Raw genomic sequence first — 12,124 nt, forward strand, 5'->3', positions numbered from 1 at the left:
GAAGGCAGCTTGTCAGAATTCTAGGACTGTTGTTGATTCAATTGGGTAGCTAATTGTCCCATCTGATTGGTTAAGCTCTGAATGGAGGCTCTGATCTCTTGTTGAAACTGCATGTTCTGCATAGTCATTTGCCTCACAAGTTCTTCGAGGGAAGGTTGTGGAGGGGCCTCAACTGTTGGCTGTTTCTGGAGTTGTTGCTATTGTTGGATTGGTGGAGGAATGTATGGTCTGCTTGGGCCAGCAGCATTTTGGAAGGAAGGAGCAGGCTGCTGTTGTTGTTGCCGAGGGCTGGACCATCTGAGGTTAGGGTGATTCCTCCATCCAGGGTTGTATCTGTTGCTGGAAAGGTCATAATTGCTCTGCTGTGGTTGATTTTGCTGCTGAGGTTGAGGAGGTCTATTGTAAATATTTGCAGCATAAGCTTAAGGCTGCTCAATTGCTCCAGGTTGCTGCATGGAAGGGCAAAGGTCTGTATGGTGGTCAGCAGAGGAGCACAAACCACAAACCCTTGCGACAGGTACAGATTTCTGATTCAAGGCCATCTGGGTTACCAAGTTAACCAATGCATCCAGTTTGCCTTCAAGCTTCTTAGTTTCAGATGATGCAGATGGGTTTGTAGCTACCTCATGCACTCTTCTAATGACTATGGCATCATTTCTGGCGCTAAACTGCTGAGAGTTGGAAGCCATCTTCTCAATTAAATTTCTGGCTTCAGCAGGAGTCATGTCTCCAAGGGCTCCACCACTGGCAGCATCTATCATACTTCTCTCCATATTACTGAGTCCTTCATAAAAATATTGGAGAAGAAGTTGTTTTGAAATCTGATGGTGGGGGCAACTGGCACATAGTTTCTTAAATCTCTCCCAGTACTCATACAGGCTCTCTCCACTGAGTTGTCTAATACCTGAGATATCCTTCTTGATGGCTGTAGTCCTGGAAGCAGGGAAAATTTTTTCTAAGAATACTCTCTTAAGGTCATCCCAACTCGTGATGGACCTTGGAGCAAGGTAATACAGCCAGTCCTTTGCCACTCCCTCTAATGAATGAGGAAAAGCCTTCAGAAATATGTGATCTTCTTGGACATCTGGGGGTTTCATGGTGGAGCAGACAATGTGAAATTCTTTCAAATGTTTGTGCGGGTCTTCACCTGCAAGGCCATGAAACTTTGGAAGCAAATGAATCAGTCCAGTTTTAAGAACATATGGGACATCCTCATCAGGGTATTGGATGCACAAGCTTTCGTAGGTGAAATCAGGTGCAGCCATTTCCCTTAGAGTCCTCTCACGGGGTGGAGGTTGTGCCATGTTCTCAGAATGTGCAAAATCAGAATGCTCAGAATCAGAATGCTCAAAATTATAATGCTCAAGATCAGGATGTTCAAAATCACCAATAACAGAATGCACAGATTCACCAGTAATGGAATGCTCAGAATGATCAAAAGGTATAAAATGATGCCTAACTAATCTATGAAATGTCCTATCTATCTCAGGATCAAAGGGTTGTAAGTCAGATGGATTGCCTCTAGTCATACACTACATTCAGCATGCACACAACTAGTTGCCTTGTCATGTAAATAAAGGTGTAGGTTTGAACTACAGCTACCCTCAAATGATATCCAAATGACTTGAAATTTTGTGAGCAACCTTATAAAATGATGAGAAGATAGCACAAAAAATTTCAGGCAAAAATTCAAAGTCTAACTCTGAAAGCTAAAATTGGTAGGTTAAGAAAAATAAGTGAATAAAACTTGAAAAATTAAAAACTTTTGACAGAATCGCTTTTTTTGGACGATGGAGACCTCAGCCGGCCTATGGCTGGGCTGCCACGGCGTAGGAAATTTTTTTCTACCCCAAATGCATATATAATAATTGCGATTCTGATAACCGGAGCAAAAGTTATGGCCGTTTGAAGTTTTGACAAACACAAAATTTGCTAGTTTTTTGGAACTTTCAAATCTGACCAAACTAAAGGCTCTAGCTATTTTTCCCACAAAATATGGATTAAAAGAAGTTACCACAAAAAAATTCAGCCAAAAATAACAACCCTAGCTACTAAAACAAAAAATCCCAAATAATTCAGCATGGGTGGTCGCTAAAATCCGTCTCTAATTGATTTCTACTACTACTCTGTTTTTCCGCAAGCTGATTTCTACTACTACTCTGTTTTCAAGCACAATCTTCACAGCAAAACACTCAAGACTGAAACAAGGGAAACGCTTAATGGGAAAACTGAAACAGAACACACATTAAACAAAATATCAGGACACTAAACAACACTAACACACATACTAACACAATACTAACAATTAAACATAAAACACGAAAGGATTAAACACACAACACTAGCTAGCTATTATGAACCTTTGGACACTGCTCCCCGGCAACGGCACCAAATTTGATCGAGGCTGTACCCGAATCAAATAAACATGAAAATGCAGTAACTAGGAAGTGATCCTAGGTCGTTTCCCAACGAGCAGTGACAAGCCAAATGTTCATAATATACTTGCAGTAACAGTAACGATGGGGGGGGGGGGGTTGGTTGTTTGGTAATTAAAGAGCAGAACAAATAAAATGGAATACGAAACTACTAATATTAAAAACGGGTTGTTTCGTCTGATTTAGAAGCCACTCTCTTATCCTGGGTTATGGAGAATTCGTCTCTATTGTCGTTAGCAAAACAAAAGATAAAAAAGATAAGTGAAAACATAATTATAAGAAGATAGATGGACAATATGTACCAGGAATTGAGAGTTACTTCTTATCGGGTAATCTTAGATGGATGCTTGAAATGAAGGTGTGAGCATGGAGAGAAAGAAATTGGGATTTGGTATTTATATCTGTTAGCAAATCCAGGGAAGAGTTCTTGTGATGCAAAGGATTGGTAAAACTCTAAAAATTTCTCCTTTGATTTATATCCTGACGGGATTTCTTATCCCAGAAATCATAATCACGCAAGGAGCCAAAGTCACCTCTGACCATTTTTGAATCTTGGGAACTGATTTTGGTAAAATATGAATCATATCTCTGCCAACAACACACAAGGAAAAGAAAGTGAGAGTCTAGGAAATTAATAATTAAGCACTAATATTAAAGAAACTATCACTCATCCTAAGCTTGTAAGTTGTAATATTTGACGAATCTTTACTGCCTAAATGTCCTACTAAGTTTATTATATTCAGATTGAGTTGTGCTTGATTTTATTATGAGGTCAAAGAAGTTAAAAAAAATATATTCTAGACTCAATGATTTTATTATGGTGGTCCATAATTCTTTTTTGTTATCAACATACAAGTGAGTATGACCTCAATTCTAAAAAAAATTATGGAACTTAATAAACCAAGAGAGGGGTGAATTGGTTTTCAAATTAAAACACTCTTTTAAAACCAGAGTTACAATTTTTTTTGTATGAATCGTATCACAAAACTTTTCATGAACCGAACTCAATCAATACTTAATCAATCCACCCTTGTACAAGATCCTTCATTAACTTTATTTCTTTCACAAATATATTCCTTGAACCATTTTGAAAACTGATTAATACTTGAATGAAAGATAAAGATCAGATCAAGAGAAGAGATACACAACCTTTTTATAGTGGTTCACTCTCTATCACTAGAAAAGCTAATCCAATTATCTAATCCAAAACTACAATTAGATTTTCACTATGCATTAAGAATCCTTACCAGAAATCATAGCCAACCTACCATTCCCATCCTGGAAAAAGAGACTTAGCCACCCAACACCAGGGTTCTTTGTGAATAAGAGCCTAAGAGAACTTTACTCTTAGGCCAAACTAGAAACACCTATTCTATTCATGCACAAAAAAAAGATGTGTAAAACCATACACGAAAACCAAGAGTAAAGATAGATACAACCTGATCAATCTTTTCCGCAAAACCTTGCTTGACTGAAAAGGTGTTCTTCTTGAACTCAAGGAAGTAAGACAACTCACTTATCACAAAAGATCTTCACAATCAAAAGATTTGAAGTTGTGAGTTACTTCTTATAAGCACTTTTCATCTCTTCTTTCTTTTATACTAATAACAGCATGCGATCTTTGCTCATTCAGAGCCATATTATGTTATTTTCGAGACCTTCCAATTCTTTTTTAAGTGAACAAAAGCTAGTTATTTATAGAAAACACTGTTATAACCGCCTGCAATCGATTAAATCTACAAGGTAATCGATTAATTCAATGAAGTAATTGATTAAATTATCTTTTTAATCGATTTAAGTATTCTTCCCAAAATCTGGAAACAACTCAAGAACAATGTAATTGATTAAATACTGAAAGTAATCGATTAAAGTGTTTTTGTCCACATCTGAATTACTTAAAGAAAGAGAAATAATTGATTATATCACATGGTAATCGATTAAAGCAGAGACACCTGAATAAATTAGTCATTGCCTTGAAAACAATTGTGTAATCGATTACGATAAGGTTGTAATCGATTAAATAGATACGAGACATAACTCTGCAAGCTTCAGACAACTTGTGTAATCAATTACGATAGAATTGTAATCGATTAAAATAGAGAGTTTTTCCTCCTGAAGAAACTTTTCTAACTTAGAAACTCTTCTTTTCACTTACTCATGATGATGCATGATGCATAAAAGATATGATATGTACTAAAGATGCAACATCCAATATAACAACCATTACAAATGCCACTCAAGGGAGTTAGGAATGTAAAAGACAAAACATCTTCAAGCTTTTCTCCAAGCTTCAAGCTTTAGCTTTCTTGTTGTTCATGTTGCTCCCCTTATCTCTAAAAAATTCATTGTTACATACATCCATCATCCTTAGAGTATGTGACCGGTTAACGTATTCTATTATTCATGGATTAGATGCCCAGAAGTCCTATGTATTCCCTTGCACTCTATTACATGTTGAAAAATCCTTTGGAAGACAATCCCTTATTGCAGAGCTTTGTGGATGGAGATGATGCTTATAAGAACCTAGGATTTAAGTTGATACCATATATTTCTAAGGTTCATTTATACTAAAATGTGACATGTAATAAACACCAACAAAAAAAATGCAGGATCAGGATAATAAGCGTATCTAAGGGTTTTTGCTCCCACGTGACTTGTTTCTCTCAAGGATCATGGATAGTAAAGAAAAGTGTTTGAAAGAAAGCATGTTTAGTGGGACAAGCACTAGAAATGCTTTATATCCATGTGAAGAACTATCTATAGCTAACAAACATGGCCTAATTTCGTAATCCTTGAAAAGCACTAGTGATTTTGCTATATCCTTTTTGCTTGTGTAATTTACAAACTTATAGTTGACTTTTCACACAAAATTTTCCTTATTATCTTAAATTATGTTTACATTATTAGATTGATATCGATGTTAGATATTCAACCGTGGTAAGAGGGGTGGCTAGCCTAGTTTTTGGATACTTGAACAATTTGGTGGTAGAAATGACATTTCTGGTTGTCATACCCTAATTTCATTTGGGGATGATCATTTGCAAACATTTAGATTCTCGCCAGCCGAATTAAGCTGTTTAACACCTGTTTCCCTATAATCCGCAAGGTTTGGTGACGTTTCAGAATGAAATGAGCAAGAAACTCAAAGTAGGGGCAAAATGGTCCATTTTGGAACATTCTTCAGCCCCTAGGCCAACCTAGGCCCACTAGGTGACTTAGAGGAGAAGCAACCAGCTCACCTGGGTGAGCAAGTTGCTTATGGAGTAAGTCACCAGCTCAGCTGGGCGGCAAGCTCCTCCCCCTATTTATCTTTTTCATTCCCTTCTCCCTTTGCCAAAAAGAATTCGCCAAGGACTACCCGCCTGAATTCTTTTTGTGTCTTTCTTCTCCCTTTTCCAAAAGAACGAAGGACTAACCTCCTGAATTCTTTTGTGTCTCCCTTCTCCCTTGTTAAAGAATTCAAAACGACACAGTATGAGAATTCTTTTGATTCTTCCCTTTCCCATAAACAAAAGATTTCAAAGGACTAATCGCCTGAGAATTCTTTTGTTTCCCCATTCACAAAGTTTAATAGGACTAACCGCCTGAGAACTTTGTCTTAACACATTGGAGGGTACATCCTTTGTGGTACAATTAGAGGGTACATCTACTTGGGTTGTTGTGACTGAGAACAAGAGAGGGTACATCTCTTGTGGATCAGTTCTAGTGGAGGGTACATCCACTAGGTTGTTCAAAGAGAACAAGGGAGGGTACATCCCTTGTGGATCTTTGCTTATAAAGGACTTTACAAGGTTGAAAAGAAATTTCAAAGACCGCAGGTCACTTGGGGACTGGATGTAGGCACGGGTTGTTGCTGAACCAGTATAAAACTCTTGTGTTTGTCTTCTTCTTCCCTACACTCTTTAATTTCCGTTGTGCACTTTAATTATTGCTTTTACTTTTGGTAACATTGAAAAGGATAGATTTTTAATTAGTAAAGGTTCGTTAATAATTAATTCAACCCCCCCTTCTTAATTATTCCGAGGCCACTTGATCCAACACGAGACGCTTTCGTCACATTTCCGTGATCAATTTTGTAAACATTCTGTGTCGTTCTTCGTCCATTCTTCATTGTTCATCGTTCTTCGACCGGTTAGTTTTCGATTTTGAAGCTTTGAATTCATTCTATGAACCCTTAGGGGTCCATTCTTGCCTTGTATGTGTTCATCTTCATTCTTCTACTGTTGGCATTCTTTTTCTTTGTTTTTAGCGAGCTTTGACCAATCGTTTAAGCCGTAATCTCAATTAATCACTATTTAAATGAATTTCAACCGATCGTTTGCATTGTAATCTCACTTAATCACCATTTAAATATGTTTCGACCAATCGTTTGTGTCGTAAACTCTTTTCATTAATGTAAAATATGTTTTAACCGGTCATTAGTGCTTCAAGTTATCTCTAAAAATGATTGAAGATTAATGAACCAAAACCAAATAAAACCAACTCATAAACTTCTTCATTTCATCAAAAAATCAAGATATCATTCAAAGGTCTAACGCCTTAGCGATTCTTGCATTTCAAACTTGAGAAGATCATTTCAAGGTCCAATGCCTAAACGACTCTTTCTCCCCTTTTCAAAAATCAAGAAATCATTCAAAGGTCCAACACCTTAATGATTCTCGCCTTTCAAACTTGAGAAGAAAGTTTCAAGGTCCAACGCCTTAACGATTCTTTCCTTTCAAAAAATCAAGAGATCGTTTCAAGGTTCAATTCCTTAAACGACTTTTGTTCGGTTAAAATCAATCTTTCAAAAAAGATAAAAAAAAAACAATTTAACCAACGTTTAGTTCTTAAAGAACTATGTAGGTCTGATTTCCTTATTGCACCTGACGATATGTAGGAGCGAGGGAAGCACCCTTATCGACCCCAAAAAAGTAAAAAACATAAAACCCAAGAAAGTAAAAAACATAAAAAACCCAAAAAAGTAAAAAACATAAAAAGCCCAAAAAGGTAAAAGAACATAAAAAGGGAAAATACATAGTTTTGAAGTCATGATTTGCACACTCGATTAGAGGCTACCGTCCCTTGTGATGGGCGCGTGGGGTGCTAATACCTTCCCCGGGCATAAATAACTCCTGAACCCTCATTTTCAAAATCCGTAGACCATCGTCTTTTTTTTTGTTTTTTCTTACATTTCCCTCAAATAAACATTGGTGTCGAATTCACGCATTTTTCTTCAAAGGAAGATGAACCTTTGGCCCAACCGAGAGGCCTTTTTCGCGCCCTTGCCGGAGGGCAGGTTGCGACACTGGTGAATTCATAATTTTTACTACCTAAATGTATTAATAAATCATATAAGTGCATCCAAAGAATTTTTGGTGAATTAATAATTTTTTACCTGTTAAATTCATAGTGTCTTTGAGAAGTAGAAGTGGATAGTACTACACCATCAAAAGTTAAGGATGTTGTTGTATTCAAGTTGCTGCCCTGCATGCTTCATGATGGTGGTAGTAGTTTTCCTATGATTTTTTTGGTGTGGCCGGTCAATTTGCAAAAGCACTTGTTCCTCACTTTTCTCTCGAAACTAAACATATGTTGCACAAAACTAATTCCTTGGCCCACACAAATTAATATAATTATCAATTATCAATCATCATCTTTTGTTTGTCTGTTCTAATTAATTTCTAATAATGTTAGGTATACACTATTAGAAAATATGCTTTTTACATCGGTTATTTAGGACTTTCAACATCGGTTATTAACCGATGTTGAAAGTACAGACGTTAAAAGTATTATCGTTAACATCGGTTTTTGAAAATTGATGTTAACGTAAAAATGACAACATTGGTTATTTAAATAACTAATGTTATATAATAAGAATTACACCAAAAAAGGTATCAATGTTCATACCAGCGTTGGTAGTTAACATCGGTTTTCATAAAAAAACCGATGTTAACGTTGTCAATTAACATCGGTTTTTGAGAAAACTGATGTTGTTTGTGTAGGCTAACATCGCTTTTTAAAAAAAAACCGATGTTGTTATTAGGAATTTTTTAATGCACTGTCTATTTTTTCAATAAACCCAAAAATTAACCTGCAAATTTGAAATTAGACCACACAACATAACATATATCATTTGCATTCTGTTTTGAAACAATTTTTAGCAGAAAGCTAGCTAGTAAACTATCAATTGTAAAAAATCAATTGATAACTATCAATAAAGAATTTATTAATAACTATCAATAAAGAATATTCAATGTTAAAAGGAAACATCAATTGTAAAAAATGTAAAGCAAGCTAGTAAATTAATTAAGTAAACTAAAATTACAAAGGTCCCTAACATCCTAAGTTTGATTTCTAACTTTGAGATAATACTTTGCCCACTGGATGCGAAGCGCCTTCAATCTATATGCTTCCAATGATCTAACATCATTAAAATACTGCATGATAAAATAAAACATAAGTTAATAATATAATACCAATCATAAAAAAATCAAATTTGTTTGAAATAAACAATTACCGTTTCCCAATTGTTCTTGAAACTTCCTAAGATTATAGTTGACATACAGTGCATCACATAATAGCCACACTCAGTGCTTCCTTTTTTTCTTAATGAAATTTAGATATTCAACGTTAACTACAAATTAGTGTACCCAGACATAAAATATATATAAGTAAAAGCAGTATTTAAATCACTTACTTTAACAACAATCCACCTAGCACCAGCCTTGGATTTAGGTTCTGGAGTATCGTCAAGTCCTTTCAAAGCACTGTTGAATACAAGGAACATTAAAATATTGATGTTGCTGACTAATGCTAATGCAAATGTATTGAAAAACAACGCTGACCTATTAATTATTCCTTTCAGGTAGTTGTCTAGCCTATTATGCAAGGAACAAAACCAGACGACAAGATTTTCCTTAGGCAAAATGACGACCATTTGCCAATGTGCACTGCAGTGGAAAGCAATATAGGTTATTGTAGTATTATACATTATTTAAATTCACTTTTTCAGTTTAACTTACCCATTCAGGTAGGCTCCTAGGTAGACATCCCGTTTTAAATTCTGCATCCAGTTCTTCATGTAACTTTCTAATTCAAATTGCGATTGCCCATATCTCTGGATGGACTGTGGCTCAAGGAATCCATACACATCAGAATTCCCCTCTTGCATACTTGTCTCAGTCATATGCCTATTGTTGTTAAGACAAAGTAAATTATGTATGAATTTAAAATAATAACTTAGGTAATTAACAATAATCTAAATTGACTTACAGAATCCACAACTATATAACAAAGATGCTGAGACATTGACCACCGTGTGCTATTTCAGACAGATCTTCATGCTTTATGTACAAGGGGAAGTCTTCATTAAACACCCCGAACACTGTAGCATCCCACATAACCTGCAATAGCTTCAAAAAAAGCTATGGGATGGTCAATGTCATCAATTATAGGGGATCATCGACCTCATGATCCGGCCTATCTGTAGGTTTTATTGTTCCCACAGCTCCCTATTTATCCAACATAGCTAATTAACATAATTAAATTACAGTGAACAATTCAATTGAAAAAAGAACCATTTAATGACACTAAAATACCTATTCTGATAAACACTTGATGAGATGTGTCAGTCAAGCAAGGAAGGTGTTAAGTGTCTGCCCCACTAACTTAACCTCTTCAGTGGGTACATGAATAAGAGCATTTGTATCTCTAACCTCCTCAACACCGACCTTCACTTGATCATGCAACAAAGGGATGTTGTCAACGGTTGTCGATCCCTCGTAAACTTTTCATAGGGCAACTGGCGGTGAAGATTTTCTTTGATGTACAACTCGCATTTGTCTGAGTCACCCGTTTCTGGATCGTTCCCTGAGGGATCAACACAACTCTCCTTTATGCTGACATGAGCAACTGAAGGAACAACGTTAGGCTCCGGAGGCAGTGCAAGTCCCTGTGATTGCATTTGTGATTGAAACTGGGACTGCATCTAGCTAAAGGATAACATCAGTTGTCGATTCACTTTTTCTATGATCGACTCCTCCAACTGGTCCCTGAAGTGTGAGAGGCCCGTGGAGCTGGTCCAAAGTATTGCTTGATCGTCACACTGGCCCGGCTCCAGCAGCATGCACACGACAAAGGTGTTCTGGTCGCCTAATGGCAGCAGTCTGGACATCCTGACGTCCATGGGGGACAACGGAACCCCGTGACGCTTGCTCCTCCAATGAATCCTATACATAACACATTTATTTGTTTAGTGAATCACTCAATAAACATAAATAATTACAATGTTTAATTGAAAGTGACTTACAATCTTCTCAGCAATTTCCTTTGCTGCCTCAAACGTCATCTGTCCAGTTTTCTTGGTGCGGGCCATCTTCCACTTCACGTGTCGTATGATGGGAGATGGAGGATCAATCACGGCCTCAATGCTTCCGGATTGAGCAGCTTCCTCCAATTTTTTCTTTGTCTTCTCATCCATCAGCTTCTTTTCTAAATATTCATAACCCCCATGAGACAACACGTGGGGGGCAGTGTTTTGCTTCTGGATGGCGTGTGCCTTTTTTCGTACGTCTTGCAAAAATTGAACATTAATGAAACTCATGATTACAATGTATTATAATAAGTGAATTTAAACTTGAAAACAATGAAAATCACAAAGTACATACCTCCCACGAGGGGTCTCTGCGGCTCTAACAAAATTGGGTCCATTTCTCCATGCTAATGCCGTTTTTTTCGCAAATAGTGTCATCGACACTGTCCTTGTCGGCTGTAAGTGCCCATTTTGACGTCAAATCAGACTTAAACTATCTCCACCACTCCCCTATAGTTTGAAGTATTTTTTTGTCCTAACGTCAAATGATTCAGGGATATCAAATTCAGCCTGACAAACAATAAATTAGGTTTTATAGTTAGTAAATTAAAAATTTTGGCTAATAAACAATATGCAAGATGAAAACTAAAATACCTGAATATCCTCCCATATCAAATTCTTTTGAGCAGTAGAGACTTGCTTCCAATTCTCGTATGTCACGTTGACCTTATCACGAGCGGCAATCCCCAAATGTGTTCTTAATTTCTTCTTGTGGGGACAGTCGACCTTCCTGGTCACAGGATCAACGTGGACCACCGGTCTCTCTGCCCCTGCTGGTTTAGTCGCCAATGATCTTAGTCGTGTGGCTTTTCTTGTCCGCTTCAAGGTAGACGGCGACTGTGATGCTGCTTCAGTAGGAAGAGGATGAGGAGAGCTGGGTGGAGTAGTCATCTGCCTGTAAAGAAAAAAAACATTAGTTAATTAACATTATCAAAAAACTTAGTTAGTTATGTTAATGAATGGACTAAAATGAAATACATAATAAGAAAATTACATTAGACGATGTTAATTAATTATCCTTCATCATGATCATTACGATTAGCATGAGTCATCAACTTCTTCTTCTTCGACGATGTTAGGCGACATTTGTGTGGACAAAGGACTAACATAAGTATCAATGTATGAATCATCAATCTTCTACATTAACACTAATTGTTTTCCCATGTAGAACCACTGACAACTTTCATCACAAGGGTCTTGAACATAAAATACCTATTTAGCTCATTCTGCCATGATGAAAGGGTCATTCTGATAAGGTAGTTTCTTTAGATCTACCAACGTAAATCCTACATCATCAGTCCGCATGCCGATGTTGTTCTCAACCCATTTACATTTG

At 36.8% G+C, this 12,124-nt stretch overlaps 1 protein-coding gene and 1 non-coding gene across 2 annotated transcripts; one reads left to right on the top strand and one right to left on the bottom strand.

The window, feature by feature from the left end:
- Positions 1-819: 819 nt before the first annotated feature.
- LOC113001071 (small nucleolar RNA R71) lies at positions 820-926 on the top strand. Its single transcript, XR_003266401.1, has one exon. It is a non-coding gene; the product is annotated as a small nucleolar RNA R71 (small nucleolar RNA).
- Positions 927-7,636: 6,710 nt separating this feature from the next.
- LOC102667191 (uncharacterized) lies at positions 7,637-9,603 on the bottom strand. Its single transcript, XM_014773104.2, has 4 exons — positions 9,440-9,603; positions 9,263-9,367; positions 9,136-9,184; positions 7,637-7,747 (listed from the first exon to the last, which is right to left on the bottom strand). Exons 1-4 carry the CDS (start codon positions 9,601-9,603, stop codon positions 7,637-7,639), a joined length of 429 nt encoding a protein of 142 aa, XP_014628590.2.
- Positions 9,604-12,124: the final 2,521 nt, after the last annotated feature.

This window comes from Glycine max, chromosome 2, assembly GCF_000004515.6.
Source record: "Glycine max cultivar Williams 82 chromosome 2, Glycine_max_v4.0, whole genome shotgun sequence".
Classification (NCBI taxonomy): Eukaryota; Viridiplantae; Streptophyta; class Magnoliopsida; order Fabales; family Fabaceae; genus Glycine; species Glycine max.